The 27582-nt window shown below is 42.0% G+C and overlaps 2 protein-coding genes across 2 annotated transcripts; both read left to right on the forward strand.

The window, feature by feature from the left end:
- The first annotated feature begins 405 nt into the window (after positions 1–405).
- LOC129522361 (beta-defensin 121-like) lies at positions 406–5769 on the forward strand. The gene is made up of 3 exons (XM_055344574.1): positions 406–460; positions 1605–1781; positions 5720–5769. Exons 1-3 carry the CDS (start codon positions 406–408, stop codon positions 5767–5769), a joined length of 282 nt encoding a protein of 93 aa, XP_055200549.1.
- Positions 5770–7543: 1774 nt separating this feature from the next.
- Positions 7544–14306, forward strand: LOC129522368 (beta-defensin 119-like). The gene is made up of 2 exons (XM_055344586.1): positions 7544–7598; positions 14113–14306. The coding sequence occupies exons 1-2, from the start codon at positions 7544–7546 to the stop codon at positions 14304–14306; spliced, it is 249 nt and encodes an 82-aa protein (XP_055200561.1).
- The last annotated feature ends 13276 nt before the right edge of the window (positions 14307–27582 follow it).

Consider the following 27582-nt stretch of genomic DNA (forward strand, 5'->3'; position numbering starts at 1 on the left):
GAGCCCAATGCAGGCTTCCAGCCCAGGACCCCGGCATCATGACCTGAGCTGAAGGCAGGCACTTAACCAACTGAGCCCCCCAGATACTCCCAAATAAATGTTTATGTATTAATTAATCCTTTTGTGAGTCTTAAAAGGCCAAGGGGCCTTAATCTGTCTCCTCATCAGTAAAGCAAGCCACTCTTGGCACGGGTGCTGGCCAGTTTCCCACACTCTCATCTTGTGCTTTGCTATGACATCTGCTACACACTGTCCTTCAGCCTGGCTGATCTCATATAAATCCTCTCCTGCTATAATTCACTGCCCACAAGCCTGCCAATAAAAGCGAGGCTCATCCCTGCCGCAGAGAACTCAATATCCATCCCCTGCAGCACAGTGACCTCCTTCTCCTGTGACCTGCCAGCCATGAAGTTTTTCCTCTTTCTTGTCATCCTTCTGGCTGTGGAACCAGTGATATCAGGTAACTTGATATCTCTCAAGTGTCTGGGATCTTGGTCATGAACTTCTTGCTTTCCTCTTCTCTCTCCTGTAGGCAGCATGAAACTTTTTCCTCATTTTATGAAGCTTTTGGAGGTTTTCTCCTGATCAGCTCACATCCACATCTCTCTGATTCTTTTTTGCCGAGGTGGTGGGATGGTAGCTCTTTGGAGCACCTGACACTTAAGAGCAGGGTGGTTTTCTGGTGGAATCGTGGGAGAGGATTTAGGGGTGACGAGTTGGGTGCAGATTAGGGGACTTGTTGGGAGCTCTGGGGCATTAATATTAGAGAGGCTAGGCATGAGCTGTGATGGGGAGAAAGACCTTGGGGTTGAAGTGGCAGGGGGAAAATTAGGGTGAGTCGGAGATAAGGTGTTGGGCTCCTATGATGGTTTGGGGTGGGCTGGGGAGGGTGAGGGGATGGGATTTTTGGATTGAGTGGAGATGGTGCTGGGGGGTAGATTGGAGCTTGGGCTGAAGCTGGGAGTTGGTACTAAATAGTACAGGGTGTCTGATGACTGCTGCTCAGGATCTAGGTTGGTGACTTGATTAAATTTGGGTTTGGCTTGGAATTCAGGCTCAAGGGGCATTGAGCTGGGTAAAGTTGGGAGTTCTACTTAAGATTGGATGGGGTTTTAGTTTGAATTGGGTGAATATGGTTAAGTGGATTGGAGGTTGGGTTGTGGCTGGACCCAGGTGGGCTTAAGTCGGGGTTAGGCTATTGATAAAGAGCTGGATCTGTTGAAGTGTGGGTGAATCCCCTCCATCCCCTAATATTACAGGTGTTTATTGTCCGTTCCCATCCTTCCTAAGCTCCATTGGGGGGATCTTCATCGGCGTTACCTGATTCCAAAGTTAGGAGTAGCAGGTTGGAGGATAGGAAGACAGAGGGTGGGATGTCTGAAAAAGGCTTTCCTAAAAGTCTTGGAGTTTCCAGGGTTGGAATAGTTGTCCCAATTCCCTCCTCTCTCAAGATCACTCCTCCCCTTTCCTGGGACTGTGTTCACTGTTACTTACACAGCTGTCTCCTCTTCTCCCCTTCCCTGTTCCTCCTCTGGCCCCTCTCACCTTGCCATTTGAGGAATACTAACATCTATCTGCTTACTGGTTGTTCCTGTGCCCAACAGAAGAGTGTTGGATGAATGGAAAATGCCGGTTGGTGTGCAAAAGTGATGAAGATAATGTCGTACGCTGCGAAAATCGTAAAAGGTGCTGTGTCCCTAGTCGCTACTTAACGGTCCAGCCAATGACGGTTGAAAGAATAGAACCCGGGACCGTTCCTCACACACACAAACCTGTGAAACGTAAGCCCAGACCTGACAGTAAACAGAACAGAAATGTACATGGTAGATAGAAATGGCTTTGTTTCCAGGTTCCTTGGCTCCCACAGTCCATTAAAACTCATCAAGCTGTTTCTTGTGTTCATCAATCATGAGGAACGATGCTCCAAACAGATTGAGGGTGGGGGTGAGGATGGGTGGGTGGGATGGCAGGATGGAGGTTAAGAGGTAACAGAGAGACATTGCAATGGGGGTCATGGTGACAGTCTTGAAGGTAGTGCCTCATCTATCAGCTGCAGGAAAGGCTACTGGAGTGGACTGAGAAGCACGCCTGGGGAAGCCAAGAGCCTGAAACACACAGCTGACACCAAGAGAGGAGGAGAGCCCTTGGGCGGGAGAATTGCTCCATCTTGGGAGTGAAAAGGCTAGGGGTGGACAGGGACCGAGTAGAGCCCAAATCCTTGGGTGTCTAAGAAAGTTGGCTGAGATGGCTTTTGATTCCACAACTCCAAGGATCACAAGGTTTCCAAGTGCTAAAAAAAGATAAAACATGTGAACTTACCCATTTATAGACGAGTACATCCACTGTTCAGTTCTTCTGTTCTCTCCTGGATTTAGATCTTCAGTCACCCCAGCTCTGCCACTTACCACTGTCAGACTGTTCATACCCCTCTCCACACTCCAGATTCCCCAGCTGTGATTTTGGAACCCTAGAATCTATCTCAGGATTGGGGGAAGTGGGAAAGGAGAGAATGGAGCTCGCAGTGCCCAGGACATTGTAAGCCCTAATAAATGTTAGCTGTTGCTATCATCGCTCATTGATTTCTTCAAGCATTTAAGGAATACATGCTGTGTGCCTTCCAGCTGTGTTAGACTCTGAGAGACACGGAAGCCTGTCTCATTTGAACTAAGAATTTAGCTCAGGAGGAGACTAAGCCATGGGGAACATTTGATCGGGAATCTAGAGGGCCTGGATATCTTCTTTGCTTTGTTATCTCAAATCCTGTTCTCTGGGCCCCATTTATCCAACATGATTGTTCACCCCGGAACCGTGTTCTCTGCAGTTCAGAGGTCAGAGACCAGGAGTGTTCCGTAAAGCAGGGTGCATGACGGAGATGGATAGAAGGAGTTCACTCTGATCCATGGAGATAAATTGTTCTCAATTCAATATTTCTGCCTTTAGATTCTGGGAGGAGAGATGCCTCTTTCTCTGGCCCTGGTCCTAGTTAGGGCATCCTCTGGATTAAGTCCCTCCCCGCAGGGTTAGGAATCAATGGGAGTGAGTGGGATATATCCATGCAGAAACTATGCCTTCTTCTCCTTCCATGCTTTGAGGACCATGCTTTGAGGAGCTGGCCCTGGAAGCCCTGTCCAGAGAATACTTGTGCTTGCTTTCAGGGACCACATGGACTTTCTCTAGTTCCACCCCTGGAAGATGGGGCCCACTGTGTGTGCACCTGAGCCAAGGGGTGCTCCTGTTTGCAGAGGCAGGGGGCCAGCTTGGCTGTTCAGGATGGAGCATCCATGTCTTGCATGAGAGAGTCCTCACAGTGTGGGGAAGAGTTGGGGATGAGAGAAGAAAGCTGGGCTGTGGGCTGAGCCAGCTCCTCTCATGCCCAGGATACTCATTTTTGCACAGAACTCTGAAGAATCCAAGAATTATAAATTCAAATCTGCTCTTTCAGGTCATTATGCAGAAGGACCATGGGACAGACTTTATTTACCCCACTCATTAGCTTGCTTCATAGCTGTCAAGTATGCAGACATATGATAAATGAGCCTCCATTTGCATTCCTGTCCCAGGACCCACGGTAGGGTTGTGTCAGGGTTTGGATTGTGCTCTGGCTCACAACGCATCTTGAGGCTCTCTTCAGAGGCAGGGTCTGCTTCACCTGTGCTTTCACATTCTTAACACCTATGTGATCTGGAGAGACTCTCGATCTGCACAACAGAGCTACCTGGGCCCCAAGGTCCTGGAGGAGACCACCCAAAATATTTCCTCACTGGCTTCTCTGCCTCCAGATTTTCTTTACATTGGTGTCTATTATCAGAGAGATTCTTTCTAGGAAATTCATCTTACCATGTTACTCTCCTGCTTAGATAGCTTCTTTTGCCCCTTCCTGCCCAGGGTTGGGTATAATGGCCTTGGTAGCCCAGCTTCGTTTCCCATGACCACTGCCCACAGACCAACCCTCTACAACCTTGCCTTTGCTCATGGTTCCCCTCCACCTTGTCCTCACCACCAGGGTGATCTCTGTGATGAATTCCTTCTCACCCTCAAAGTACAGTTGATGTTCCTACCCATGAAAGCCTTCCATAAGCTCTGGTTCACTATTCCTTTTTTTTAAATTTAAATTCAATCAGCTGACATAGCGTACATCATTAGTTTCAGTTGTAGAGTTCAATAATTCATCACTTGTGCATAATACCCAGTGCTCATCACATCACATGCCCTCCTAAATGCCCATCACTCACCCCATCCTCCCCTTCAGTGACCCTCAGTTTGTTTCTGAGAGTTAAGAGTTTCTTATGGTCTGTCTCCCTCTCTGAGTTGTCTCACTATTTCTTAATAATTATAATACTAATAGCTCTAATAATAGTTCCCATTGTCACTCCTTATGTGTCAGGCACTGTGCTTGGTGCTTAGGGGCCTGAAATCATTCCATTCCCCCCAAAGCCCTCTGATTATCCCTATCTTACTGAAGAAGAAACTGGGACCTAGACAACTGGTATAATTGGCCAAGGTCACACAACGGTAAGATAGAGCAGGGGTTCACAGTAAGTTCTGATTGGCTTCACAAAGTGTCACCCTTAAGCAGGGATGACACGTCACATTATCATAGAATTATGTTCATCGGGGATCCCTGGGTGGCGCAGCGGTTTAGCGCCTGCCTTTGGCCCAGGGCGCGATCCTGGAGACCCAGGATCGAATCCCACGTCGGGCTCCCGGTGCATGGAGCCTGCTTCCCTCCGCCTATTCTCTCCTTCTCTCTCTCTCTCTCTCTCTCTCTCATAAATAAATAAAAAAGAAAAAGAAAAAAAAGATACTAGCCAATAGGATCCAACAGTACATTAAGAAGATTATTCACCACGACCAAGTGGGGTTTATCCTCAGGATGCAAGGCTGGTTCAACACTCATAAAGCAATCAAAGTGACAGATCATATCAACAATAGAAAAAAAAAAGAATTATGTTCGTCCCTGCTCACTTCTCACCAATCCCCTCAAACACTTACAGACTGGGTGGAAATCCTCAGCAATTGAGACATCATCTTATTTATATCTGCATGCCAGGTGATGCCAGCTTCCAGGAATCAGGATGGGTTCCTTCCTGGGTAAGAGGGATCAGAGAGCTGTGGTATCAAAAACATATATATATATATATATGGGTCTGGCTGGCAGTGTTAGAAAGGATGCAGAGCAGCTCTGGGGGCTTGCTCAAGTTGGTTCTCATTATTCACCAGTTAGTTTGCTCTCAGAAGACATAATAGATTTCAGAGTGGGAGGTAGTCTGGGGAGAGTCGAAGGGTGGCCTGGTGTTAATGTCTCCACACACAACCATCACGCCCCCATCAAATTCACTCGCAATTCATTACGAGTGGATTTGACCCTCCTTAGGGTCAAATTAAGACCCTCCTCTGTGCTTAACACATGCACATAGAGACAACTCTGGAAAGTGATAGGATGGGAAGGTGATAAATAGGCTTGGAACTCATCCTCGAGCCATGTGAAGTTTTTAAGTAAAAAGCAACTCCAGTGCTTAACCTGGGTCTGAGTCTCTGCAGTTGGAGTCTGGGCATGTGAAATTTTGAAAATTCCCTGAGACTATTCCCTTGGGAGATAAAGCTCCACGCACCCCACCCCCACCCCAAGTCCCCTGCCAAACTTCTTTCTTTCCTCATAGCCCTCATACTGTGAGAATCTCTGATCTGGGCAATTTTCCCTTGTCTTTCTATTTCACAGGTGAGGAAAATGAGCCCCAAGGAGGCACCATCACCTACATTCATAAATAGATTTGAGACAGTGCTGGGATTCCTAAACAGTTTCTCTGGTTTCTGGTGGGGGGCCAGAGGGGACATGGAAGGGATGTGATAGAGATGTGGGTGATACACTGAGTGGTGGCACAGACTGACATGGAGCCAACAGGAGGCCAGGAGTTAGGAGCTGCAAAGCCCCTGACAGAAGTTTTGAAGCCTTTTCTTGGGTGCCACAGTCTCTTTCCAGGGGTAAAAGTTGAAGCCAGCTGGCCCATCTGATCCACCTTCTCAGATGTACACCATGTACACCCTTCTTTCGGATGTTAATCTCACAAGGGCCCTTCTTCTCAGGGAAGATGGAAAAAGATCTTATCTCTGGGGGATGTGACAGAAAGGGTGTCTTGTAAGGCTTCTCTGGTCAAAATTAAATGGAGTAGATCCTTGTTACTTAATACAAGGGATTAGGCTGTTTGTGTGTGTGTGTGTGTGCACATTAGGCTGTGTATTAAGCCCATTTGGACACAAAGGACCCTATGTGCCTACCACCAAGTTCAAGGCCTGGCAAAGACTGGGTGCTGTTAACTGTTGTTGAATGAAGGAGAGGCCCATGCATGCCAGGTTCTGAAGTTTGGGCTTGACTTTGAAGATAATAGCTGGCCAGGGCTCCAGCTGTTACTTCCAGGGAGGTACCAACATTTCCCAGCCATGTCCCAGAATGTGGAGAAGGTGGCGCTGCACCTCCAAGAGTATGGGCTTGGAGCCATACTGAGTGGAGTCTGAGGCCTCCTTCTGTCTCCAACAGTTACGGGGCCTTTGCCAGAACACGGTTGCTCTGAGCCTCTGTTCTACAATGCAAGAAGGAAAAACAGAGATGTCTACTTCAGAAGGTTATAGTAAACATTTAACAACTTACCATAAATCACAAGACTCACAGTGGGTGCTTTGCAAATGGTAATGGCCATTATTTTTATTTTTCTTTCCAGTCAAAGGATCATTCCTGTTTCGGAGACCTTAGTCCCAAGGGGGAAGAATAGTAATATTAATGGCTAACATTTACTGAATGCTTACTGTAGACTAGGAACTGTGTCTTTGGTTTCTATGTGTACACAGCCTCCAAAAAAAAAAAAAAATCTCTGGCTACCACTGAGGGACTAATGTCTAAATGTCTGTCTGATTTCATGAGTGTATTCCCGATCTAATCATTCATCATTATAGCATAGGCAGAAATGGGTCCTTCAGAGAGGACCTTTATGTAATAATGAAAACATTTATTTAGTACTACGTGCCAGTCCGTAATTGTTTTCCATTTATTAAGCTATTTTTTTTAAAGATTTTATTTATTCATTCATGACACACACACACACACACACACACACAGAGGCAGAGACACAGGCAGAGGGAGAAGCAGGCTCCATGCAGGGAGCCCAACGTGGGACTCGACCTGGGACTGCAGGACCATGCCCCGGGCTGAAGGCAGCGCTAAACCGCCGAGCCACCCAGGGATCCCAATTAAGCTATTTTTTTAAAAAGAATTATTTAGTTACTTGAGAGAGAGAGAGAAAGACAGAGAACATGAGTGAGCAGCGGGAGGAGGGGGGAGGGCAGAGGGAGAGGGACAATCTCGAGCAGACTCCCTGCTGAATGCAGAGCAACATGTGGGCTTGATCCCATGACTCTGAGATTGTGACCAGAGCAGAAGTCAAGAGTTGAACATTTAACTGACTGCGCCATCCAGGCACCCCACCATTTATTTATTAAGCTATTAACACAGCTCTAAATGTGAGGGACTATTATAGGCTACACTCTGTAGATGAGGAAAGGGTGGAAGCAGGAAGTGAAGAAATTTGCTAAAGGTTACCCAGCACGTAAAGCAGGAGCTAGGATTTGAACTTGAAATTTCTTGACTTCATTTCCTGTTCATTTAACCACTCCATAGTTCCTTAGGTTATTTTGTGTTCTAATTTATTTCAGCTTTATTGAGATATAATTAGCATGTAAACATATAGGATATTTAAATTGTACATCTTGGTGATTTGATTGCAAAAGATTCCCCCGTCTAGTTAATTCCCCACATTCATTGCCTCCTTACAAATTTATCTTTTTTTGTGTGTGAGAGAATATTTAAGTTGTAGTCTCTTAGAAAATGTCAATTATACAATATAGTGTTATCAACTATGCTCACCATGTTGTACGTTATATCCTCAGACCTTATTCTTCTCATAGCTGACTGTTTGTACCATTTAACCAACCTCTCCCTATTTCCCCCACTCTACCTCTGGGCATTCACTTTTCCACCCCTTGTTTCTAGGGGTTAGACTTTTTTTTTTTTTTAGATTAAACGTATAAGTGATACCATGCAGTATTTGTCTCTCTCTGGCTTATTTCACTTAACATAATTCCCTCGAGTTCCATCCATGCTGTTGCAAATGGAGAATTTCCTTCTTTTTCAAGGCTGAATAATATTCCATTATATATTTATACCACATCACCTTTAGCCATTCATCTGTTAACAGACACTTGGATAGTTTTCATAGGTTTGCTACTGTGCATGCTGCTGCGGTAGACATAGGAGTACAGGTATCTTTTTGAGAGTCTGTTTTCCTTTCCTTTGGGTATATACTCAGAAGAGGGATTGCTGGATCATACACTAATTCTATTTGTAATGTTTTGAGGAAAATATTGTTTTCTCTTGTGGCTGCACCAATTCTATATTCCCACCAACAATGCACAAGGGTTCCCTTTTCTTCACACCCTTATCAATTTTTTATTTTAACTTTTTATTTTGAAACAATTGTTGATTCTTAGGAAGTTGCAAAGATAGTACACAGAGAGGTCCATGTACCTTTCATGCAGTTTTCTCCCCACCAAAGATTATATTATACGGAACTATATATGGTACAATATACAAACCAGGAAACTGATACTGCTGCAATGGGTGTGCAGACTTCTATGATATTTTATTGCAAGTGTAGAGTTGTGTAATCACCACTGTGATCAAGATACAGAGCTATTCTATCAGCATAAAGATCTTCCCTCTACTAGTCTCCTCCTCCCCCGCCCCGCCCCTTTTTAAGATTTATTTATTTCTTTTAGTGAGTGAGAGAGCCAGTGGAGGAAGGGACAGAGGGAAAGAATCTTTGGGCAGCCCCAACCCCCACGCCCACTGAGCGCGGAGCCCAATGCTAGGCTCCATCCCACAGCCCATGAGATCATGACGTGGCTGCTTAATCAAGTGAGCCCCCCAGACACCTCGTTTCTCCTCCTCCTTTATAGCAGCACAGACTCTCTTCCTGCCTCCACTCTCTGCCACTATCCTTAACCTTTGGCAACTGCTAATCCATTTCTTATCTCTCTAATTTCTATCATTTAAAAAGTGTTATATAAGTGGAATCATATGTAATCTTTTAAGATTGGCCTTTTTAAAGTCAGCACTATGCTCTTGAGATTCATCCAAGTTATGTGGATCAATTTTTTTTTTTAATCTTTAAAAAGATCATTCCTTTTAAATCTGAGTAGTTCTAGCCAATGTATTCGAGCAAGGAAGAAATAAAGGCAGCCCCGGTGGCTCAGCAGTTTGGCGCCGCCTTCAGCCTAGGGCGTGATCCTTCGAGACCCAGGATTGAGTCCCATGTCGGGCTCCCTGCGTGGAGCCTGCTTCTCCCTCTGCCTGTGTCTCTGCCTCTCTCTCTCTCTCTGTGTCTCTCATGAATAAATAAATAAAATCTTAAAAAAAAAGGCATATGGATTAGAAAGAAAGAAAGAAAGAAATCTGCCCATTTGCAGATGTGATAATGGTTTCTGTAGACAATCCCTAGGAATTTACAAAAAAAAATCGAGAACTAATAATTCAATTCAGTAAGGCCACCGGATACAAGATAAACATAAAAAATTTATTACATTTCTAGTCTCTGCCTCTCTCTCTCATTCTGTGTGACTATCATAAATAAATAAAAAAAATTAAAAAAAAAAGGGATCCCTGGGTGGCGCAGCGGTTTAGCGCCTGCCTTTGGCCCAGGGCACGATCCTGGAGACCCAGGATCGAATCCCACGTCGGGCTCCCGGTTCATGGAGCCTGCTTCTCCCTCTGCCTGTGTCTCTGCCTCTCTCTCTCATTCTGTGTGACTATCATAAATAAATAAAAAAAATTAAAACAATTTATTACATTTTTATATACTATCATCGAACATGTGAACATTCCAATGAAAAATACAGTACCATTCACAATCACTCCAAAAAATATAAATGCTTACATGTATATCTAATAAAACACGTGTAGCAATTGTATGCTGAGAACTACAGAATGTTGATAAAAGAAATCAAAGATCTAAATAAATGAAGAGACATATCATGTTTATAGATTGTAAGATTCAACAAGCAGGAGCAACTGGGTGGCTCAATCAGTTAAGTGTTTGTTTTCAGATCAGGTTATGATCTCAGGGTCCTAGGATTGAGCCCCACATTCTGATCCCCACATCTGACTCCCTACTCACTGTGGAGTCTGTTTCTCCCTTTCCCTCTCCCCCTCCCTCTGTTCCTGCTCTTTCTCCCTTTCTCTCTCTTTCCTACTCTCACTTGCTTTCTTAAATAAATAAAAAAAATCTTCAAAAAAAATTCAACAAGCAAAGATGCTAATTCTCCTCAAATTGAGACATTCTTAACACAATTTCTATCAAAATCCCAGCAACATCATTTGTAGATACAGATAAGATTATTTTCTCTATATCTTGCTTGTAGAGAAATTAGCAAAACAATGAGAATAGCTAAAACAAGTTTAAAGAAGAAGAACAAAGTCAGAGGAAGCATTCTACCAGATTTCAAGGCCTATATAGCTAAGATAATCAAGACTGTGTGGTATTGGTAGAGAGATAGTCATATGGGTCAATGGAACAGAATAGAAAATCAGAATTAGTCGCACATATGTACAACTGATTTTTCAAAATGTGTAAAAGCGGTTCAGTGGGAGAAAGATGCCATTTTCAAAAAATAGTGCTGGAGCATAAGAAAGAAAGAAAGAAAGAAAGAAAGAAAGAAAGAAAGAAAGAAAGAGAAAGAACCTCAATCTCAGCCTCACATATGAAGTTTACTGAAAATGGATCATAGATTTAAGCATAAGATATAAAAATATAAAACTTCTAAAAAAATATAAGAGAAATCTTTCAGACCTAGGGGTAGGGTGAAAAGTTCTTATATAAGAAAACATAATTCACAAAAGAAAAAAAATCAATAAATTGGACCTAATCAAAATTTAAAATGTTCACTCTGCAAGAAGGCCTGTGGAAGGATAGATGGAAAGACATTGCAGAGTGGAAGAAATATTTGCAAGCCACATATCTGACAAAGGACATGTATCTAGAATATAGAAATAACTCTCAAAACTCAACAGTAAAAACCAATCAAACTAGAAGGAAAGACATTCCACTGAAGAGGATATACAGAAATAAGCACATAAGCAAATAAGCACACCAAAAGATGCTCAACATCATTAGCCATTAGGGATACGTGCATTAAGACCATAGTTATGATATTCCACTACATAACTAGTTGGAAAGCTAAAATTAAAAATAGTGGCAATATCAAATGCTGGCAATGATGCTGAGAAACTGGATCTTTTACACGTTGCTGGTGAGAGTGTGAAGTGGTTAAACTCTGGGAAATAGTTCTGTAGTTTCCTTTTTATTTTATTTTATTTTTTACTTTTTTATTTTTTAAAGATTTTATTTATTTATTCATGAGAGACACAGAGAAAGAGAGAGAGGAGTGGGGGCAGAGGGAGAAGCAGGCTCCATGCAGGGAGCCTGACATGGGACTCAATTCCTGGTCTCCAGGATCACGCCTGGGGCTGGGCTGTAGGCGGCGCTAAACTGCTGAGCCACCCGGGGTGCCCTGTAGTTTCCTTTTTTTTTTTTTTTTTTTTAAATTTATTTATGATAGTCACACAGAGAGAGAGGCAGAGAGGCAGAGACACAGGCAGAGGGAGAAGCAGGCTCCATGCACCGGGAGCCCGACGTGGGACTCAATCCCGGGTCTCCAGGATCGCGCCCTGGGCCAACAGCAGGCGCCAAACCGCTGCGCCACCCAGGGATCCCCTGTAGTTTCCTTTTTTTTTTATTTATTTATTTATTTATTTATTTATTTATTTATTTATTTATTTATTTTTTTAATTTTTATTTATTTATGATAGTGAGAGAGAGAGAGAGAGAGAGAGAGAGAGAGAGAGAGAGAGAGAGAGGCAGAGGGAGAAGCAGGCTCCATGCACCGGGAGCCCGACGTGGGATTCGATCCCGGATCTCCAGGATCGCGCCCTGGGCCAAAGGCAGGTGCTAAACCGCTGCGCCACCCAGGGATCCCCCTATTTTTTTATTTTATTATTTTATTTTTTTTTAAGTTTGTCTCTTTTTTTAAAAAACTTATTTATTTTTATGATAGTCACACAGAGAGAGAGAGAGGCAGAGACACAGGGAGAGGGAGAAGCAGGCTCCATGCACCGGGAGCCCGATATGGGATTTGATCCCGGGTCTCCAGGATCGCGCCCTGGGCCAAAGGCAGGCGCCAAACCGCTGCGCCACTCAGGGATCCCATAGTTTCCTTTTTTAAAAGCTAAATATACACTGACCATGTTACCTAGCAAATCACTCCTGGGTATTCATTCCAGAGAAGTGAAAATTTAGTTTTGAAACCTTGTAGATGAATGTTCATAACATAACATAACATAACATAACATAACATAACATAACATAACATAACATCTTTATTTGTTTTTTAAGGGATTCTTTAAGATTAAAAAAAAAATGTTTACTTGAGAGAGAGTGAGTGAGAGAGTGAGAGAGAGCACAGAGGGAGAAGCAGACTACCTGGTAAGCAAGGACCCCAACGTGGGGCTTGATCCCAGGACCCCAGGATCATGGCCTGAGTGGAAGGTAGACACTTAACCAACTGAGCCACCTGAGTGCCCAGGGCTTTCTTCTTTCTTTCTTTCTTTCTTTCTTTCTTCTTTCTTTCTTTCTTTCTTTCTTTCTTTCTTTCTTTCTTTCTTTTTTAAGACTTTATGTTTTAGACCGGTTTTGGGTTCACTTCAAAATCAAGAAGATACAGAGATTTCCCACACACCCTCTGCTCCCACTCATGCGCAGTCTTCCTTATTATCAATATTCCCCCACAGAGTGGTACATTTGTCCAACTGATGAGCTTACACTGACACATCATTAAAGTCCACGTTTTACCTTAGGGTTCACTCTTGGTGTTGTACATTCTCTGGGTTTGGACAAATGCATAAAAACATGAATTTATCAATAGAGGATCATATAGAGTAATTTCACTGCCTTCCAAATCCTCTGTGTTCTATCTATTCATCTGTCTCCTACCCCAACCCCTAGCAACACTGATCTTTCTATTGTCCCCATAGTTCTGCCTTTTCCAAAATGTCATATCGTCGGAACCACACAATATGTAGTCCTCTCAGATTGGCTTCTTTCGCTCGGTGATAGCCATTTAAGATTCCTCCAAGTCTGTTCATGACTTGGTAGTTCATTTCTTTTTAGCACTGAATCGTATTCTCTTGTCTGGATGTGCCACAGTTTATTTATCCACTCACCTACTGAAGGGCACCTTGGTTGTTTACAAATTTTGGCAGTTGTGAATAAAACTACTACAAACATCATGTATAGCTCTTTTTTTTCATGGTAAAGACTGCTTTATTCGTGGCAGTTAGTATAGTATAAATCAATAAATATTGATCTCCAAAGAAGCACTCAGTAATTTATTGATTAGTGGTCCATAGAGAGCTACATGAAACTGATCCTGCTGAGATAATAAACTGAAGTCACTCCTGCTTCTTGGGAAGTGGAGCCACAGCTAGCTGATATATGGCATATGCTGTTCCATCAACTGTGAGCATCGTCCAGGATGCATCACACAAGCTCTATACAGGAGGGCATCTGCCCTTTAGATGTGCTGGAATTCCATTATCCTCCTAAAATAGCTTTTGTTTCTCTGGAACTTTATTTTCAAACTGTCTGCATGAAGCAGCTCATGTGCAGATCTTTGTGTAGACATAAGTTTTCAAGTTCTTTGGGTAAACACTAAGAAACACAACGACCAGATTGTGTGGTAAGCGTAAGTTTAGTTTTGTAAGAAACTGACCAGCTGTCTTCCAAAGTGGCTGCATCATTTCTCACTGCCACCAGCAGCATGTTAGAATTTCTGTTGCTCCACATCCTTGCCAGCATTTGGTGTTGTCAGTGTTCCAGATTTTGGTCACCCTAATAGGTGTGCAGTGGCATGTCATTATCATTATTTTGACTATGCTCCTTGATGCCTCACATCTAGGTTGGGGTTGAGTGGAAATGAACTATTTGTATTTTGTTTGTTTGTCTCGGCCAGGCAAACATCACATCCTTCGATGCATGGGAAACACCGGAATCTGTAGACCCTCCTGCAGAAAGACTGAACAGCCCTACCTCTACTGCCTAAATTATCAGTCATGCTGCCTCCAGTCCTACATGAGGATAAGTATTTCTGGCAGAGAGGAGAAAGATGATTGGAGTCAACAGAACCGCTGGCCAAAAATATCTTGAGTGCTGGTGATCACCATCTTCAACCTGCTGTCAAGACCCCTTATTAAAATTCATGCATCTGCTACCCTTGTCTGTCTTTCATCCATTGGAAAAACATGGTGAGAGACTGAGTTTTGTATGGTGAGATACCCATCCCATTCCAGATCCAGCCCTACAGGAGAGAAGGCTAGAAAACTGTAGGGAATCTAGACAAACCACGGGAGATGGGAGAGAATGTCCTGAGACCACCGAGGGAGAGTTGAAAAGTCTGGGCTGAGCCATGACTTCGTCTGTTCTATGTCAGGCTCAGAGGGGGCCCTGGGCTAGTGGGATGGATGCACAGGGCAGTGGGTGGAGGTCTTGTAGACAAACGTGTCTTAGTTTACAGAAGAACCTCCTAACCAGCGGTTATAAGGTAAATACATTGTCCTGTCAAAGTTTCAAGGTTGTGAGGCTAGAGGTCTGTTTGGTGATCATTAAGGAAGGAATTTGAACATTAGATGCTATTGTTCTTTTCCATGATTCTGTTAAGGACTTTTCATTCTTGAAAATCTAGGAGGCTTGTGCCCCCATTTACAACCAACACTAGCTTTTTAAGGTCAAATTCTCATTGTGCTTTTTATGTCTTACCTCCACTAATATCTCATTTTTTTCTCCACCTTAAGTTTCAAATTTTGTCAAAAGGAGAGGAGTTACATTTGCTGATTATCTTTGTCTATCTGCTGTTTCTCTTCAACTCATTACAATTGGTTTTTGTGTTTCTTGTTCTATTGAACTGGCTCTGGCCCAGCTCATTGTCGCACCTCCTTTTTGAAAGGTTCATGGGGATCCCTGGGTGGCGCAGTGGTTTGGAGCCTGCCTTTGGCCCGGGGCGCGATCCTGGAGACCCGGGATCGAATCCCACATCGGGCTCCCGGTGCATGGAGCCTGCTTCTCCCTCTGCCTGTGTCTCTGCCTCTCTCTCTCTCTGTGTGTGACTATCATAAATAAAATAAAAATTAAAAAAAAAAAAGAAAGGTTCATGGATGTTGCTCAAATTGCATCCCACTCTGCCTCTTGGTAGCATTTCCACCTGGAGTTCATTGTCTCCCTAGAAACAGGAACTTGGTTGGTTTCTATGATTTCACTCTTTGTTTTCCTCCCAACTTCTGGGCTGTTCCTCCTCCATTACTTTTGGAGCTCCTCTGCTGTCGTTTGCTTCCTTGCATTCCTCTGGAATCTCTCTTGTCCTCTGAGAATCAAAACCCTCCATATCCCTAGGATAAAGGTTCTATAATCACATTAAAAAGTAAACACCTTGAGAGGTTTGAAACCTTTCTCATCCATCAGTGACAATTTGTTTCAGTGAACACACCTCTGGAAGCCAAATCGTCAGTGAGAGCATTATAGTTTGAAGATCAGTTAGAGTTGGGTTTACTTCAGGGTCAACACTTGTAAGTTGTCATCAACCCATTTCTGCATCTGTAACCAACACCACTCCCCCAGGATCATTCCCCCAAATGCTGTATAAGTTCAGCACTTTATTCTGCTTAATGAGCCTATGTATGATCAGCATGGCTCTCTTAAATAAAAGAGAGGAATAAAAATAAAACAATCATTTCAGCATTTTGGCTTCAGACTCTATCAGTCTCCTCCTTTGACCATTCTCTTCTCTTCCTTCCTTCTGTGCTGTTGCCCAGACTCTCATAACAACAAACCTTATCATCTGGACAAAACTGGCAGCTCTGACCTCTGTTTCTGGAAGAGTAATTGTCTAAGAACGCAGATGAACCTTCTCATTGAGAAGGTTTCTGCCTCCCTCTGCCTATGTTTCTGCCTCTCTCTCTGTATCTCTCATGAATAAATAAGTAAAATCTTTTTTAAAATCATTAATTTAAAATATATAAAAAAAAACAAAAAACCTTCAGGACACCTGGGTGGCTCAATGGTTGAGCACCTCCCTTCCTCCCAGGGCATGATCCTGGAGTCCCAGCATCAAGTCCCACATCAGGCTCCTTGCAGGGAGCCTGCTTCTCCCTCTGCCTGTGTCTCTGCCTCTCTGTGTCTCTCATGAATAAATAAATAAAATCTTAAAAAAAAACCCTTATGCATCCTTGACCTTCATAAAAAGTAAAGACTATTAAGGCCAAGTGAAATCAGTTGCTTTTCTGAAGGCAGTAACTGAGGCTGACTTTTGTCTTGAAAGCATTTGCTGAATCAGATGAACTTGAGCTTTGATTTCCATGGCTTTGGCCAGGATCAGGTGTAGAGAGGGGAGAGGAGACAGTGCCTAGGGTCTGAAAAAACGGGAGTCTTGTAGGAGACTCCTACATAAATCTCAGTTCTGAAAGTGTTACACATGCTGGGTAAGGAGGATAAAACAGATGCAATATTTGTCCTCCTTCACTAGGCATTTTTCAAGGAATACTGTCTGGTCTTAAACTTTGGTACTCATTACACGGAAAAAAAAATCTCTGTGGAGAATTTACAACCTCAGGTTGGCTCTCACACAGCTTCTCTCTTTTTTAATATTCTTTTTTTAAAATAAAAGAATTTTTAAAGATTTTATTTATTTGAGAGAGAGCAAGCAGTAGCAGAGGGGAGGTGCAGAAGGAGAGGGAGAAATAGACTTCCTACTAAGCAGGGAGCCTGATGTGGGGCTCGATCTCAGGACCCTGGGATCAGGACCCTGGGATCATGACCTGAGAAGAAGGCAGAGGCTTAAGCAACTGAACCACCCAGGTATCCCTTCTTCTTCTTCTTTTTTTAAAAAAATTATATTTATATTTATTTATTTAAAAATATATTATTTATTTATTCATGAAAGATACAGAGAGAGAGGCAGAGACACAGGCAGAGGGAGAAGCAGACTCCATGCAGGGATCCCAACACGGGACTTGATCCAGGGACTCCAGGATCATGCCCTGGGCAGAAGGCAGATGCTAAACCGCTGAGCCACCCAGGGATCCCCTCCTTCTTCTTCTTCTTCTTCTTCTTCTTCTTCTTCTTCTTCTTCTTCTTCTTCTTCTTCTTTTTTAAGGATTTTATTTATTTATTTGAAAGAGAGAGAGCACATGTGAGAGAGCACAAAAGAGAGAGCACGAGTGGGGGGAGCAGCAGGTAGAGGAAGAAGCAGGCTTCCTGCTGAGTGGGGAGCCTGATATGGGGATCAATTCCAGGATCCTGAGATCATGACTGACCTGAAGGCAGATGTTAACCAACTGAGCCACCCAGGTGGCCTATCTCCCTCTCTCTCTCTCTTTTTTTTAAATTTATTTAAGTAATTTCTACACCAGTGTGGGGCTCAAACTCATGACCCCCAAATCAAGAGTCACATACTCTTCTGACTGAGCCAGCCAAGCGCTCCTCTCACATAGTTTCTTGGTATATAGATGGTCTGAAAAAAAATTAAGCTGAGATTTAGCTTAAAGTTGTCCCAAAGTCGTAGCAGCAAAGATGTGTGACAGAAGCAAATGAAGGAGTGGACCTTTAAGTCATGAGTCAGCTAATTTACTCAGATAAGTTCCAAGGAAAATGCATAGCTTAGAGCCCCAAATCACAAAAATCACAAGGAAATAAGGCATCATGAATTAAAGCCAGCAGAAACCACAGACCAGAGATTCAGACTTCAAGGACTTCAAATATCAGAATTATTAGTAACAATAATTTTAAGAATAATTCGAAAAAATAAATTAATGAGATTTGATTTTTCCATCATCATGTGGTTATTACCTGATCATTGTGAAAAGCATTTCAGTACTGGGTAGAAATGATATATTCAAAGCAGAGACTCAGTAGATCTGAAAGGCATAAATAACCTGTAGGACCAGGTGGCTCAGATGCCTGCACTTTGTTTGCTCTCCTTCAAATACACTAATGGTGTCACAGAGAATTCCTATGTTTAGATAACAAAGGAGGAAAAGGAAAACCAGGCTTGTGGAGTGGCTTACACCAAATACTAGCACTGACCAGAAGTGATGCATTATAGCCTGATTTAGAAGTGACCCTGAAATTCAACAGTGAGTAAAGGAAATCCTTTCTGTAGAAGGAGGGATGCTGGATCTATAGTAATTCATGGACAGTGATAACATGCTGACTGGTGGGCTAATCAGTGTCTTAGAACAAGATTAGAAGTTAGGTAAAAATTATGTGTGTGGTGGTTAAGTGAGTAGGCCTCTCTGAAAGTGCACAGAGTGTGTAGATATTTTTGTGCCATCAGAGGGAGATAAATAAAGCTCTCAATAACCAAGTGGACAAAATGACCCATCAGGAAATGGGCTTATGAGACCAACCTTTCAATAGCTTCTCTTCTAAACTTGAAGCAATTGGAGCAAAAAGGAGTCCTCATAGCTTACACCTGGGTCGCCATTTTCCTACACTGAGTGATAATATAGGCGTTTAGGAACAAAGGTGGTGAGTAGTAAAATGGGTGCATTCACCTGAGGTGTCTGTTGTTGTAAAGAAAGGCTTTAGTGTCCTAGAAGCTACTCTTATAAATGCAAGGATTTGGAACTTTGTGACAATTTTTGCTGCCATCAATAGGCAGGATGAAACCCAAAGGACGCCTCTACTATACTAAAGCACGTGTTGAAAAGATAGGACAATGGAAAGAATGGGAATGGAATACCAGCAAACAAGAGACAGTAAAAATGGTTTAAAACTTGCCATACAAAAATTTTGAAATTTTGAGAAAAGCTCTGAGGAGTTTATTTGTTGGAAATATTGAAAAATTTCAGACTTCTTTAGACAGCTGTTTTTATCTAGAATTACACATTGATATTGGGTCGGGGTGGATCACCGATTGGATACCACAATATTGTGGTATTTTCAGTGCTTTATTGTTATGACTTAGTTGATCCTTCTGAGGATGGGGCTGAACGACAGACAGCCAAGAGGAAGTCATGAGCTTTGATGAACCTCTCAGAGAAAGTTCTAAGTTTCCAGTTCTGAGTCAAACTTTTCATTTTCTTTATTCATGGTACTTATTTCAAAACTAGGTGTGGTAAGACTTGTTACCATTGTATCAGTAATATCGAATAGAAAATTATATATGTGTGTGGGAGAAGTGATAGGAAACTTCTGGGCTGGAACACAACAGACTTGATAATGTTGACATGCTGTTTTTATCACTTCGTCAGCTTTGCAGGTTTTCCTGCAGTATCCAGATTTGTGCCAGCATTTTTTTCCACCATAGGCTAAATAACAAAAGAAGATAATGGTTATTTTAGGCTACTGATGCTTTCAGTTTTATAAGCATGACTGACTGTATCTTTGGCATCCTATGACAACATCATGGGTCATAATTAGATTCTGGTCTTAAGACTCCCAGCTCAGGCCTGGTAAATACCAGGTTTCTAAAAGTACCTTTTCCAATCTGCCCATTTTTTAACTTTTCTGAAAGTGAGATGAATCTTACCATAAATGAAAAGAAATTTGCTAGTCACAAGAAATTTGAGCTTAGTATAACAAAGCTGCCTGGGGCTGTGAGATGTTATTCACACAAAGAAAGTTGATCTGTTGTCACTGTTGTAGAGGAGTTATTTGCATTGGTCATACTCTATGTGGTTGATTACTTTAAATATATATTCAAATGAACCTATAAAACATACTAGTAACAATAATGTGAATACCCATATGCTTGTATACTCATTTTTTAAAAAAGATTTTATTTATTTATTCATGAGAGACACAGAGAGAGAGAAAGGCAGAGACACAGGCAGAGGGAGAAGCAGGCTACATGCAGGGACCGCGACATGAGACTCGATCCCAGGTCTCCGGGATCACACCCTGGGCTGAAGGTGGCGCTAAACCGCTGAGCCACAAGGGCTGCCCTGCCTGTATTCTCATTAAGAAGTAGAACATCACTAGATACTTAGAAGTGGAATATTACTAGATACTTAGAATAGTGTAGATATTCCTACATGAGATGCTTTGTTTGCTTAGGTATTAAGGCAGTGCTTTTTCAATTTTGTAATGTGCATGTGAATCATATAGAGATCTTTTTAAAATGTAGATTCTAATTCAGTTGGTGAGGCAGGGTCTGAGTTTCTGCTCTTCTAAATCCTCTAGGTGATGCCAACACTGCTGCTCCAAGGCTTACATTTTATAGAGCAAGGTTTCTGGCCATAAAAAAACCTCAGTGAATTTCATGTGTTTAATATTCAATAGTGGGATCCCTGGGTGGCGCAGGGGTTTAGCGCCTGCCTTTGGCCCAGGGCACGATCCTGGAGATCCGGGATCGAATCCCACGTCGGGCTTCCGGTGCATGGAGCCTGCTTCTCCCTCTGTCTGTGTCTCTGCTTCTCTCTCTCTCTGTGACTATCATAAATAAATAAACATTAAAAAAAATAATATTCAATAGTTTATTAGTTTAATTCAATAGTGTTTAATGTTTATGTGTTCTATGTTTTCCAACTAAATGCCATATTAGAACTAAAAATTTCATGTGTTTAGAAATTAAATAATATGGTAAAAAATAAAACTTAAATTAGAAGAATAGTAAAATAAAGTCAGAAGAAATGAGATCAGAAAACTTCTGGAAAGACTAAGAAAAAAAGGAAGACAAAAATGACAGCTATAGTGAAATGGTGAACTCAAAACAGATACACTGTATTGAAAATAACAGAAGAGGGGATCCCTGGGTGGCGCAGCGGTTTAGCGCCTGCCTTTGGCCCAGGGCGCGATCCTGGAGACCCGGGATCGAATCCCACGTCAGGCTCCCGGTGCATGGAGCCTGCTTCTCCCTCTGCCTGTGTCTCTGCCTCTCTCTCTCTCTCTGACTATCATAAATAAATAAAAAAAAATAAAAATAACAGAAGAAAATTATCAATAACTGTACACCACTAAAATTAAAAATCTAGATGAAATGGGTAAATCCTGAAAAATATTCCAGGGATGGCATAGGAAGGAAATGTAAACTTGAATAGATCAATGAATGTTAAGAAACTGGGTCTATATTTATGAACAAAATGGAGCTATAATTCTTTTTCCCTCCTGTTTTCTGGAACATTTTATATAAGGTAATACTTGGATTGATCTTCTGTGAAATTAGGAGAACTCACATTTAACATTATCTGTCCATTAACAGATGAATGAACAAAGAAAATGTGGTGTGCACATGCAATGGAATAATACTCAGCCTTTAAAAGGAAGGAAATTCTGACACATGCTACAATGTGGTGAGCACTTAAGTCATAATGCTAAGTGAGATAGCCAGTCACAAGAGGACAGATACTATATGAGTTCACTCGTATGAGGCACCTAAAATAGTCAGATACAGAGAGATGGAAAGTAGCATGGTGGTTGTCAGGGTGATGAGGAGGTCACTTTCTATCAGGTACAGAGTTTCAGAGTTGCAGTGAAGAGTTTTGGGGAGAGATGGCAGGGATGGTAATGCAGCAATGTGGATGCCCCTGAACTATACACCTAAATGGGTTAAGATGGTACATTTTATGTTTTATGTATTTTACTAAAATTTTAAAAATCATCCAGGGCTGAGGTTTTGGGGAAGAAGAGGTTTCTTACTGCTATTTCTGTTTCTTAACACTCATCGATCTATTCCATACTGTAACAATGATGGAATGATGATTCAGCATATAGTTCTGGGAAAACTGGCTCACTCCATGAGAAAAATCAAAAGTGAATTTACACATTTCATCTTGTGTCTTGATGTGAATGTGAAAGGCACAGCAAAAAAAGTTGTTAGAAAATAGTGTCAGAGCTCAACATCACTTGGTGTGAGGGAAATGCAAATCAAAACTGCAATGAGATACCACCCCACACTGGTCAGAATGGCTAAAATTAGTGACTCAGGAAATAACAGATATTGGTGAAGATGGGGAGAAAGGGGAACCCTCTTACACTGTTGGTGGGAATGCAAATTAGTACAGTTATTCTGGAAAACAGTACGGAGATTCCTCAAAAAGTTAAAAATAGAGCTACCCTACAATCCAGCAATTGCACTACTAGACATTTATCCAAAGGATACAAACATAGTGATTCAAAGGGCACAAGCACCCTAATGTTTATAGCAGCAATGTCCACAATAGCCAAACTATGGAAAGAGCCCATCCATCAACAGATGATTGGATAAAGAATACATGTGGGTATATACTTTTTAACTTTTTTTATATATACTTTTTTTGTGATTTCATTTATTTATTCATGAAAGACAAACAGAGAGACAGAGACATAGGCAGAGGGAGAAGCAGTCTCCGGTGGGGAGCCCTATGTGGGACTTGATCTCAGGACCCCATGATCACAAACTGAACCAAAGGCAGATGCTGAATCACTAAGCCACCCAGGTCCCCTAAATAAAAAATTTTTAAAAAGAACATAATGTCAGACATTCTTTTTGAGACATAAGAATGGGGAAAAAACGTCTTTAATAAGATGACTGAGCAGGGACGCCTGGGTGGCTCAGTGGTTGAGCATCTGCCTTTGGCTCAGGTCATGAACCCGGCATCCGGGATGGAGTCCACATCAAGCTCCCTGCAGGGAGCCTGCTTCTCCCTCTGCTTATGTCTCTGACTCTCTCTGTATCTCTCATGAATAAATAAAATCTTAAAAAAATAAAAAATAAAATGACTGAGCATTGCCCACAAGGCAAAAAAATTGCTGAATTTGATTAGACCAGAATTAAGTATTTCTGTTCAATGAACGACATATCATGGGCAAAGGTTATAGGTAGATGACAGTTTGGGAGATAATATACCCAATGACTAAAGCTGACTGGAGAATCATATCAAAGATAAGGAATTCCTGTAGATCAACAAAAAAGCATCAGCTGCACAGAAGAAATAATGGCCAAATGCCACGAATAGGCAATTAATAGAAGTGGAAAGAGTCACTTGTTCATTCATTCAACAATTTTTATTAAGTGTTGACTACATATCAGACACTGTTCAAGATACAAGAGGATACATCCATTAACAATATAAATGAAAAGTCCTGCTATCATGGAGATGTTGGTCTTTTCTGGAGATAGTAACACAATAAGTAAGAGAAAAAGGTGATGCTTTCTTTATATTAGACATAGTTAAATACAGACAAGCATTATGGAGAGTGGTGAAGCAGGAAAGTTTGGGCAGGAAGTGTGTGATTGAAAGGGAAGGAGTAAGAGACTTCATGGAGAGGACGTGAAAGAGGGAGCTTTGATGCTAACTGTGGAAACGGTGTACCAGGGAGGAGAAGCAGCAGGTACAAAGGCCCAGAGGCAGGATCTATCCTGAAGTTTTGGAAAAACCATAAGGTAGTGATACTGTCAACAGAATAAGTTAGGTAGAGAGTAACTAGAGAAAAAAAATGGAGGTCAAGATCTCAAAGGGTCTTGCAGGTCATTGAGAGGAAGCCATTCATGTATTTTGATCATAAGAGAAATGCAAATTAAACAATGGTGTAAGGGCACCTGGGCAGCTCAGTTGATTAAGTACCTGCCTTCAGCTCAGGTCATGATTTCAGGGTTCTAGGATTGAGCCCCGCATGGACTCCCTGCTCAGTGGGGAATCTGCTTCTCCTTCTCACTCTGCCCCTCTCCCACATTCATACTCTCTCTCTCTCTCAAATGAATAAATAAAATCTTTAAAAAATTAAATAAGCCAATGGCATAATATTACTTTATACCCATGAGACTGGAAAAAATAATGTGAGTGTTGGAAGGAATATGGTGATATGGTAACCCTGGTGCACTGCTGGTGAGAGGTGGGGAGAGATTTCCATGTTTATAAAAATGTCACTAATATTTATTCTTGTCTTTAAACTTAGGAGTTGTCCAAGATGAAACCTGAAGACTTTATGCTTCTGTCATCCTTTGAACTATTCCTTCAAGGGAATGGATCCAAATTTATCTCTTACCAGAACCCTCAGACTTGAAACCCCAGAACATGTAATATTTCCCCACATGCTCTGAGTTCCCATGATTCATGGATTGCTTTTACCAAATCTTTCACATCTGTCTCTTTGCTAGTCTCACCACCCTCATCAGAACTCAAAGCAGACACAATTGGTTCCGTGTGGACCATCTGAAATTGTCCCTGATTGTGTTTAGAATTGCAACCAGAGAATTACTCAAACCCCGATAGCTAGCAATTTTTATAGGGAATGTCCTAAGAGGTAAATAAGGGAGGAATTCATGTAAGAAAACATTTTACACTGACCTTGAACCTGGCCATTTGACTCCCACAAATCTATTCTATATCAATTCTCAGATGACTACCTATGACTTATCTTACAGTGAGATTTCACAACTTTACAAAGAATGAGGTAGATCTTTTGGTGATGTTATAGAAAGATAATCCCAAAGTACTATTAAGTGAACAAAAGAATGCTGTATAAACTTGCATATAGTATGTTTACATTTTTCTTTTTTAAATTTTTTTATTCAATTATAATAATGCTAAATGAAATAAGTCAGAGAAAGGGAAATATTATATGACTTCACTTATATGTGGAATTTAAGGAACAAAACAAACAAAGAAAAAAGAGACAAACAAAAAACCAGACTCTTGGGACACCTGGGTGGCTCAGTGATTGAGTGTCTGCTTTTGGTTCAGGGTGTGATCCCAGAGGCCCGGGATTGAGTCCCACATCAGGCTCCCTGCATGGAGCCTGCTTCTCCCTCTGCTTATGTCTCTGCCCCTCTCTCTCTCTCTGTGTCTCTCATGAATAAATACATTTTAAAAATCTAAAAAAAGCTTTCTCAAAACTTTTATGGCAAAAAATATAGGAAAGAGGGCTTTGGAATTATTTTCAAACTGGCACCAAATGGAAAGAGAACTGATGTGCGTCAAGCTCTCATCTGGCTCCTTTAAGTGGCAACTTGGAATATAGAACCCAAAACAACTCTGGATGTTGTGGTTGCCCCTGTCTATTGAGGACAACTTATCCTACCCTTAGGTTCTACCCCTGCCAGGGACATGGGCCCAGTGTAGGGGCCATGGAGATGCCCAGGTTGGAGGGGTACAGTAACATTTTGAACACTCTATAGGTCAGACAGATCCAGCCTCCATTTCTGCAACCTCCCTGGGTTCTGATTACCTGGGATCACTTGTGGTAGGAACACAAGAATAGCAAAAGTCAGGAGCAGGAGTCTCATGGTCCTTGGGAAGCAGAAGCCAATGGATCCAGGAGTCCAGAACACTTGGTGCAGTTCAAATCTGATCTCAAGTTTTATTGGCCTCTCTGGGGTGGGGCAGAGGGCTGGAGCACTGAACTGGACAGATACAGACAGATATGTAAGAGCTAATCCATGCAGAACATCAGTCTGTTGGCTGGTACATTGATTGAGCATCTGTTACAGACACTGAGAGAAGATGTGGATGATTAAAGCCACAGCTTTTGGGAAGTGACTGAGGAGGGGTGTCTGGGTGGCTCAGTCAGTTAAGCGTCTGCTTCAGCTCAGGTCATGATCCTGGGGTCCCGAGATTAAATCCCATGTCCAACTCCCTGATGGGGAGAAGGTCTGCTTCTCCCTCTGCCCCTCCCCTGCTCATGTAGGCGTGCACTCTCTCTCTCTCTCAAATAAACAAAAATATTTTTTAAAAAAGTGGAGTAACTGGGGACATGGAGAGGGAGGGCTTGCCCACAGGCCATCTTTCCTGGCTTCTCCAGGAGTCCTGTCTTCCCTGTTCACAGTCCTGTTCACACTGACATAAGCCCACATTTGAACTGTTTACTTGTCTGTCTCCCCACACTGCACTGTGAGATTGCTGAGAATAAGGACTGTCTCTCATTTTTTTAATCCCTCCAAGGTACATAGCATTTTCTCAGTGAGGGTTGGTGGAAATAAAGGTTAAAAACACATGCTAATCTATAGTCCAAATTCCTCACTTACATATGTGCCCACCGGGGAAGTGACTTACCCGAGACAACAGAGCTGGCTTGCTGCAGAGTTTGCAGGAGATAATTTGTAATAGGACTCAAAGGGGGATAATATCCAATGTCATCAGAAAGACTCCCTACCCAAGGCAGCTCCACAGTAACTTGGGATATTACTTTTGACAAGGGCACCCTGGAGGCCTTTGGAGGTCTTGGAGTCATCGTGAAGGCCTTTACATTCAGATCTGCCTTTGGGATGCAGAACCCTGATGTGATCCTTACAGTTGACTAGCTTTATCTTGCCTCCTTATAGCATTTTCACACCACATCAACTCGTTTCCTCTTTTTTACTTGGCCCTAAAAGTCCCTGTAGAGGTTTAGAGGGGGTTGCTGATTCTACTGGGATCAATGACCATATCTGCAGGAGAACAGTCTGCAGGAATTTGCAGGGCTGGCATGTGTATAAAGAAACTGTTCTCTTATTGGATGACCCCATGTAGAGTGCCCAGGATGGTGATGGGCTAGTTCCAAATTAATTTTAGCATTATATTAGTTATTATTATAGTTATAGTTAATATAATTTAAGTATTATATTATTTAGTATTAGGCTGAACTCCCTTACTAGGACATGGCTGCCCAGAGAGGTCAAAGGTATTCTGTAACTGACTTGGTCAAGTTGAGGCTAAGTAATGGAGTAGAACTTTCTACATAGGATAAAGAATAGCTTTTCTGATTCCATCCAAGCATAAAAGCTTATGTTTTAAATGTTATGAATGGTGTGTCCCCATGTCTTGATGATGAAGAGACCCCTGACCCTTTCAAAATGGAAGGCTTTGAGGAAATCATTCTTTGTCTTACTACAGAAAACCAGGAGCATTTGAGTCACCCCACTCCAATTCATAGTCTGCCCTAATGTCTGAGATGGCAGTGGGGGGAATGCAGAAGGGTAATTCCTTAAAAGGGGGAAGAGCCTATTACAGGGGAGAAGATAAGTGGGTGTGCCACTGTCTGGGGCCCTGTGTCCACTTTGAGCCATTCTTTTTGTGGGAAAAAGTTGGGATCGTACCCATCAATAAATATACCTGGAGGATATTATTTAGTTATTGTTTACCTATCCATTGGGCTTTCATGTTGCTGAAAGCTATAAAAGAGCTTTACTGAGGTATAATTAACAAACAATAAATTGTACATATTTAAAGCATACAATTTGATAATTTTGACATGTATAATTAATACATGTCAAGATAATTAACATATCTACTATTCCCCAAAGATTCTTCATGCCTCTTTGGAATCCCCTCCCCGCCTTGCCTCTGCCTGTCCTCTACCTCCATCCTCAGGCAGCCTCTGATCTGGCTTTTGTAATCATGCATTAGTTGATTAGTTGTATTTTCCAGAATTATATATAAATGTAATCACACAGTATATACTCTTAAAAAAAATCTGACTTCTATACTTCAGTGCAATTATTTTAAAATTTATCCATGTTGTGACATGTTTCAGC

Source organism: Nyctereutes procyonoides, unplaced genomic scaffold, assembly GCF_905146905.1.
Source record: "Nyctereutes procyonoides isolate TBG_1078 unplaced genomic scaffold, NYPRO_anot_genome, whole genome shotgun sequence".
Taxonomy (NCBI): domain Eukaryota; kingdom Metazoa; phylum Chordata; class Mammalia; order Carnivora; family Canidae; genus Nyctereutes; species Nyctereutes procyonoides.